General features: G+C 39.1%; 1 protein-coding gene across 1 annotated transcript; it reads left to right on the forward strand.

Moving 5' to 3' along the window:
* The first annotated feature begins 213 nt into the window (after positions 1–213).
* On the forward strand, positions 214–5,738 carry LOC311084805 (uncharacterized protein). The gene is made up of 5 exons (XM_084117102.1): positions 214–497; positions 815–1,144; positions 2,529–2,870; positions 3,705–3,832; positions 4,272–5,738. Exons 2-5 carry the CDS (start codon positions 850–852, stop codon positions 4,335–4,337), a joined length of 831 nt encoding a protein of 276 aa, XP_083973228.1. The 5' UTR covers positions 214–497; positions 815–849; the 3' UTR covers positions 4,338–5,738.
* Positions 5,739–8,615: the final 2,877 nt, after the last annotated feature.

The following is an 8,615-nucleotide window of genomic DNA, read 5'->3' on the forward strand; positions in this document are numbered from 1 at the left end:
CAAGTTTCATACCATTCCAAATGAAGAAACAAATAAAAAAAAAATATTTATTTATTTTTTATCATTTTATAATTTTCGGCCAAAAATTGTAAAAAACAAACAAAAAAAAAAAAAATCGGTCTTCTTACAGAAGAGCACCAGCTGTAGGCTATGTAATACTATACTATACAAAAGAATAAAAATACTGTAATATGTTTGCAGATATGTATAGAAACCATGCTGTTCACAGCTTTTTCTAATAAAAATGCGACAGCCATTTATTCTTCTTTGAAATGTGCGTTCCGTGTCAGAATGTCTGTTTATGCTTTGGTCTGTGTGAGATTCTGCCCGCTGCCAATTTATCCAATAGTATTTCGACACCTCGGGTTGCCAGTTGGTGGAAAACACATTATATTGCAGCCATGGAAGCCAGTGATGAACAAACTGTCGGAGATCACAGATCCTGCCCGACCTAAAAAGCGTCAGTATCTATAGAGAGCCGCTTCACAGATGTGCCAGTACGTATTTGTGTTTTTTTTTTCGTCTTAGCGTGCTTGAATGGTTTAATAGCACTTGAATGAATTATAGCATCGTCAATAATGTAACGCTAGCCGAAGGATGCCAGGATAAAACAGATGCTGCATTAAATATTTGTAACGAGTTAAACTAAACCAATAAATCCCATACTTTAAAGTGTTGACTAATGTAACTTGAATGCAATATGAGAAAAGCTTCTGCCCAATTAAAATGTAATGTAGCTAAACTATTTATGTGGAAGATTCAAACCGCAGGATTAAAATTATATTGTAAAAAAAACTGTTCATTTCTTCTCCAGGTGTTTTCGGTGTTGGATCAGAAGAAGTGTCAGTGATGGAGGGAGATTCAGTCACTCTAAACACTGGTGTTAAAACAAACCAACAAGAATACATTAAATGGTATTTTAATGACACCCGCATCGCTCAAATCAATGGAGATCTCAACCAGACCTGTACAGATGTTCAGTGTAATGAAGGCACTGAGAGATTCATAGACAGACTGAAGCTGGATCATCAGACTGGATCTCTGACCATCAGAAATATCAACACAACAGACTCTGGACTTTATGAACTGAGGATCATCAGCAGCAGCAGCATTAGTGGAAATATCTTCAGTGTTACTGTTCATGGTGAGTTAGTGAATTTTTGAATGCAGTTTATATATGTTTACACTATATTGTTAATTTTTATTATCTTGAATTTATGAATCTATATTTTTTTTTTCCCCAATTATATTTGGTTATTTTTTCTCAGTTATAATTCTTACAGTATTCAGATCTCGTACAGTTTTTCCATTGACAAGTTGTTAGTTTTAACAGTTAATTTTGTTCTTAGGAAGCTGCAGTTGAGCTCAGAGGGAGATGACAATGTTTAATCACACCATCTCTGATCAGCTTCTGTTATTAAACTATGTAAAATGGGTTTGAATACAAAAATTGTTTCTTTTCAAATCGAAAGTTAAGAAAGGTGTTAGGGGTTAACAGATTAGGACCCATGGACCAGATGTTTGAAAGAAGACCCGGAGTTAGAATTATAAAAAATTGAAGAAAAGTTTTACTGAAGATAGTTTGCAGTTTCATCAGCAGAAGTCAGCTTCAAGACTCACACAGGAGTTCGTAGGCCGCCCCGCTTACAGTTACAAAGATCACAGCAGTTATACCATTTCCAAGGTCTAAGCTATGTCATTGCTTACAGGCTGAATGATTCTCATTGGCTAAGAAATAGATAAACATAGTAATTTACCACACATATACAGATAGACTGAAGCATATCTCCATCGATTATGCCGCTGACACTCAGACCCTGAAGTTAGGCACGTCGTGATCTTCCAGGGCACAGATTTGGGTTGCTGGGTGCCAGCATGTCCAGAACAACAACTCAGACAATCTCCAATAATGCCAGTGGTTCCTTAACCTGTAACCAAGAAGACTAACACACACACCCGGCACACATCTTTTCCAAGGTTGGATTTGGCCAGACTCTAACTATAAACAGGAGTCTCGTCTCAAAACATCAAGATAACAAGTTCTTTCTCTCAGGATAGGACACTTTATCCTAAATGGAATATAGGCTTTAACAAAGAAATGGTCCCTTAAACTATTGGCTTCAATGACCCCTATATGTTTTAACACGTTGAAGACCTTTTTTAAACACAAAACCAGTCCCTATTTCATTTCTGGAAGATAAATAAATCTTAAATAGGCAAGCACTGTTACTGCGTTCAGATATCAAATACAGACATTAAAGAAAACATGAAAATAACATTTCAGTAATCACACTGGTAACTTCTATAACAACGTAAAATCTCCAGAGAGGTCGTCCAACTCATTTGATATATAGAAGGAAAAATATTGACTAATACCTTGATTATAATCACTCATAACATATACATTGAAGCAGCAGTGGATTCCAATCCAGCCCTTCAAAGGGTTTATGCAATTTCATTCGTTCTCTCATGTTGTGGCGTTTGTTGTTTTCATCTAGAATTGAATCATCTGTTGGTTTGTGTTTCAGGTGTTTCTGCTGCTGAACGAGATGAAGTGAAGAGAAAGTCAGTGAAGGAAGGAGAATCTGTCACTTTAGATCCTGGTGTAATAAAACACCCAAATGATGTGATGACGTGGTATTTTAATGACATTCTCATCGCTGAAATCACTGGAGATCAGAGTAAGATCTGTACAGATGTTCAGTGTAAAAAGAGATTCAGAGACAGACTGAAGCTGGATCATCAGACTGGATCTCTGACCATCACAAACACCAGAAACACAGACTCTGGAGAATATAAACTACAGATCATCATCAACAACAGCAGATTCAGCATCATTAGAGTGAAGAGATTCAGTGTTTCTGTCATTGGTGAGTGTATAATTCAGCCATTAAATGTATTTTCTTTTGAGAAAACAAAAACAAAAAAACAGTTCAATATTTTTAAATCAACCCAATAGATAGTGTACTGATGGGTTGTGGACTCTTTAAAAAAAAAAAAGCAAACTTTGACTCAATGACACTTTGACTAATGTTATTAACTTGAAAAATGCAGTTTTCCTGAATATTGTTTTCTGTTGAGTGTCTTTGTTATGTACTGCTCCGAGACACGAGGGTAGAAGATCCAAATGCAGTTTTATTTAAAGGGTTAAGCAGAATCGTAATCAAAATCCAGGCAAAGGTCATACACAGGCAGGCAATCAAACAAACAGACAAATCCAGAGGGTGAGGCAGAAACAGGAAAACCAGGACACGGGCAGAGATCAAGAACCAGGAATAACAACAACAAAGGAAATGCTCAGAAATGCAGTTGGAATAACGTACAAGACTTCGCAGGGAATGATGAGGTGAACCAGGCTTATATGGGGTGAACTAAACAATATAATGAGACACAGGTGAATGTGATAATCAGGAATGATGAGTCCGGGAAGTGAATTATGGGAATTGTAGTAGTGAGTGAATAATGATAGTCTGATGTGGAGTGCCCTCAGGTGGCTCTCAAGGGCACTCCAGCTGATGACCGTTACAGTCTTAGTGATTTTAACTGCTGGTGCCATTTATAAGCTAAATCAATATCATACAACTGATGACCAGAAAGGTGTATGTAAGGTAGAAAGGTGTAAATATGAGCCAAATATATAGTTAAATACTGGTGTATTATCAGTCGAGCTGTTAACATTGTCTGTCTGTCTTCATCTGTTCCAGGTTCAGGTCTGTCTTCAGGAGCTGTAGCAGGAATAGTTGTTGTTGTTGTTCTACTGGTTTCTGCAGTTGTAACTGCTGGTGTGATTTACTATCATCACTGCAAGACCCATGAACCAGTTCCACACAACGTAAATATTACAAATAGCAAGGAATATGAATTTAATTATATATACAAACATAAATGTAAACTGTGAATTAGTCGTTTTTTGTCCTTTATTTTTAACACTATAGTTCACCAGTGAGGCAGTCAAAACTATCAAAAACACAAATAACGCCAAAATTAAATGAATAACAATTCATATTAAAATATAAAGTGCGACTTTTGTCAGATAGCAAGTCTTGTAAGAAAATGCCAATACAACAGTTTAAGCAGTTTTGATGTGATATTGAAATCATAATACGTAATTTTGTAATACTGAAGTACAGGAGATGAAAGTTTGATGCAGTTTATAGACAGTGTTTAATATTAAGGAACTGAAAACACAAATCTGTTGTAGTTTTTGTGTTTGTGTATCTGAAACATCTATCCTCCTCATTACTTTAACCTGTGAATCTGTGTTCTTACAGGAGGATGATGCTGATAACCCACATAATCCGAATGTCATTCCTTTGGAGGACATGGAAAATCCTTAAATCAGACTCGGGCCGAAGCTCCCAATAAAGCAATGTAACATCATTAATACATTGAAATGGACACTGAAGAGAATTTGGAAATGATGGAGAGAAGATCAGCTGAAACTCTCTAATTGTCACAATTCCAAGATTTCAGTCGGAACCAATACCAGTGAAATGTCTGAATTTTTTTTTTTTAAATTGTGATTTACATTAAGTTTACATTTAGCCTTAAACACTATATGACTGTAGGGCTGAGCGAATATGAATATGAAAATTGGTAGAACTCTTTACTGCCCTAGTACTTCAGAAATCCCTTTAAAGGTGTACATGTGAATTAAACGTGTCACAATGACCTTCATCATCACAGTTTACTAATGCCTATCTAGTGCAGGGGAGTTCATCAGTATGCTGATTGAGGACTGTTGGGACACTCCAGGCACAGGATGGTTCTGTCGGGAGAGACGGAGTAATTTACACTTCAATGAAACGTCTGTACCATTTGATTCACAGGACATACAGTACTGTATATGCTTTCAACTACATAGCCTACTGTTTATCTACTAGTGTGTTCTAACATGTAAATATGCCATGTTTAGTTTCATCTGACAGCTTATAAACTGAACTGAATGGTTATGAATGTAATATAGGTCTTAAAGTATCCTAAGGTAAAATAGGTACTATTGCTTAAACATGCATTGAGGAGAATGTTAATGTTCTTCTCCCCCTGTTGATCACCACACATTTGCCATAGACAGCAACATAGTGTCTGATGTCCAGATCTGTTGCTGTCTGGATATCTTTTGGTTTCCTGTCGGTCGGTTTTGGTGTTGGTATTCCACATGTTTAACAATGCTTTACTCAGGGTATATGAAGGAAAGATAACTTGATCTGGGAGAAAGGCTTTAACCCAGTCACTCCCGCTCACCGGTGCATAACCTCACACTGTGAGAAAGGCTTTTACAGCCTCTTCTGCACAACAGTGCATTATTTGTTACAACTAAGTTTTCTATACAGTAAGTTGTTCCATTCTTCTGTCTGCATTTAAACATGTAACTTAATAAATAACTTTGCCTGCTTTAAAGGCTTTGAGAATCTTTTCTTTTACACTGATAATGTTAAAAGCTAAAGTGATTGTAACTTTTGTTATCTAATGTTCAAGTTAAATCATGTTTTCCTATTAGAAAGACTTTTACCTTTAAAGAATAAAGGTAATTTATTCTCATTCTTCATTTAGGGGTAAAACGAAGTTCAGAATACGTGAGTGATATACTGTAATTGAACATCTGACACCGCTCACACTGCTGAGAGCAAGGGTTAGATGAATATGTAAATATGTGCTGTGAGCTTTCCTCAATAACAAAATAAACAACACAATTGAGAAAACAGCAAGCATTTTAATAAAGCATAAGAAGAGCATCTGATCATAGCAACATGGATTATGTTTCAAGCTCTGCAATTCTACACTAAAGTCTCATCACATTTATTTATATATCACTTTATACAATAGACTGCTTAAAATCAAGCAGCTTTACCGTATTAACATGAAAAACAGTGTCAGTGTCTGGTTTCATCGGAAATACAATTTAATTTTCTATGGCAGCGTTCCAGTGCGCTCATGTTTTCACTCGCAGACGTCTGACCTCGACAGACTGAACAGGAGATATGTAGCCTAAATTTGTAATGTAAAAGGCGGAGCTTCAGCGCACACCTATTGTTAGGAAACGAGTGGAATATAGCAGGTGAAAATGTTTATTTGACAAATAAACAGCTCACGGTCAGAAAGACACAAAACACAGAACACAGAAGTTGGCGAGTGACGCAGGGACCTCGATAGGCAACCAGGCAGGTGATGTAATCCAGTGAATGGTAATCCAGAGTCTGGGAAAGTGATGAGTTGAGTAGATGGTGAAGCACGGAGAACATCGATGGGAACGAAGACCACGAAGAATGCCACAGGACAGGAACCAACACAGGACAAAATCACAACAATCTGACAACACAAGATACCAGTCACTGATATACAAGTTGAAAGTGAAGACAGCTGGCGCTGATAATTAGCTGATGATTAGCTGTAATCAGAGGACACACCCACACAGACATACAAGTTCACACACACACACACACACACTAGCTGTGTCCCAATGTTGAAGGCTGCATCCTTCGAAGGACGCAGACTTCAAGGATGCAGCCTATGCGTCCTCTGAAGGACGCACCATGTAGCCTTCCTAGGATTTCCTAATTGTGCAACCAGGTGTTCCCGATCACCGCTCCTGGCGCCAAGCAACGGTGCGAGAGGACAGCTGCTATCCTGATCATTCATTTTGATAACTGAGTAAACAGCTATGGAGCCAGAATTGGCTATTGTCATTTTTATGTTTTATATTTTACTGGAGGTCATTGTGTGCCCCGGCGCTGCCGGATCATGTATTTTCGGTTTAGCCCTGTTTGAATACAAAACCCAATTTAATATAAAAAGTCCAGTATTTCTCGCGCTCGTCATCTGCAGCTGTCACGGTTGCCAGGCGACAAGAACAATCATTCGTAGGCTAGACCGGTCCGAGCGCGTCAGATGCGCCCTTTGATATGGGACGCTGCTGTAGTTAGCAACAATTTGTTAATATTGTGACAATAAGCCTACATTTTGTTACTTTAATTTTCGGAACTGCATATTTCGTTAAGTATTCACTTACAAATGTGAAGTAACCTGAAGTACTTTTTTTCCCTCACATCACAATGTGATTAGCCTACATTACACTACACAAAAGTAGGCTATATAATGTCATCATCATCATCATCATCGGTCGGGTCCCCTGGTATGGAGCTCGACAATACGTTTCCACAATTCTCTATTCTTGGCGATGCTGATGATCACTTTTGTTTCCTCTTCCCTTTCGACATGGGTGAGTGACTGACTGCTCTTCGCTGCGGGGAGAGCTATTTGATTCCAGACTTTTTGGTTTTTGTTGAACTCGTCGATGTAGCTTCGGATTTTGTGTCTGAAGGTTAGGCGAGGTGCTCCTCGCTTGTTCTTATCACTGACTTCTGAGTGATAGATGGCGTAGATGTGAGCTGGTTCATTTTCTTCCATGCGAAGACAGTGGCCTACGAACTCTAGCTGTCGCTTGCGGATGGTCGCGCTGACTGGATGTTGTTTAGTCAGTCTGTAGAGTTCCTCGTTTGTCATATGGGCGTCTGCTTGACTAATTCCCAGCATGGTTCGGTAACACTTTCTCGCAAACACATCCAGTTCTTCCTCTAGAGCCTTTGTTAGAACCCATGTCTCGCAGCCATAAAGCAACACAGATAGACAAGTTACATTAAAGAGCCGAGTCCTGAATTCTATATTTGGCTTGGGTGGTGGAGCGGTGAGCAGCTTCTTTAACTTAGTAAAGGCAACCCATGCAAGAGAGATACGATTTTTGACATCTTTCTCCGTCGATATGATGTAGGATCCAAGATACTTGAATTCGTCTACGATTTCAATGTCCTTTCCGTTAATTAGTAGATGTTGTTCATTGTCGCTGGAAGCATTCATTTGGACTTGGACCGTCTTCTCCTCGTTTAATTCTAGTCCAACTGCACCAGCTTTTTGTTGTAGCTGAGTGAGCTGTTGTTGTGCCCTGCTGAAATCATTTTCCAGGAGTGAAATATCGTCGGCAAATGCTAAATCGTTAAGCTTGCGTTCGGTTCTAGATTCTTTGGCTATTGCTGTACCACGTTGCGGTCTCGTATTACTCCTGGGCGGAGGACCTTTATGTGTAAGGTATCCAAAGCTTCCAGCAGATTGCCTGGAGACGTAGTCTATTACTATGATGAATAGTAACGGAGCTAGAACATCGCCTTGTAATACTCCAGTTGTGACAGCGAAAGGCTCTGAGAGCTGGCCCTCCAAATACACCTGGCTCTTCGTTTCGTCGTACAAGACTCGGATAGCATCAACGATCTTTTGTGGGATGCCGTAGTGTCGCAGGATTGCGAACATCATAGGTCTGTCTATCGAGTCAAATGCCTTCTTGAAATCGATGAAAGTGATGTACAAGGGTAGTAATTGTGCTCTTGCTCCTTCGATGACTCTTCGCAGGATGTGGATCTGCTGTGTGCAGCTGCGCCCGCTCCTGAAGCCTGCCTGATTGTTTCTGAGCAGCTTGTCGATGGGATTCTGGATGCGGTTGAGGAGAATGCGATTATACGTTTTTGCTGCGATGGACGTCAAGCTGATTCCTCTGAAGTTTTTCATCAGCTGCAGGTTGCCCTTCTTTGGCAGTGGGATGATCAGGCTCGACGTCCATTGTTTCG

This window comes from Abramis brama (assembly GCF_963993115.1).
Source record: "Abramis brama genome assembly, chromosome: 6".
Classification (NCBI taxonomy): domain Eukaryota; kingdom Metazoa; phylum Chordata; class Actinopteri; order Cypriniformes; family Leuciscidae; genus Abramis; species Abramis brama.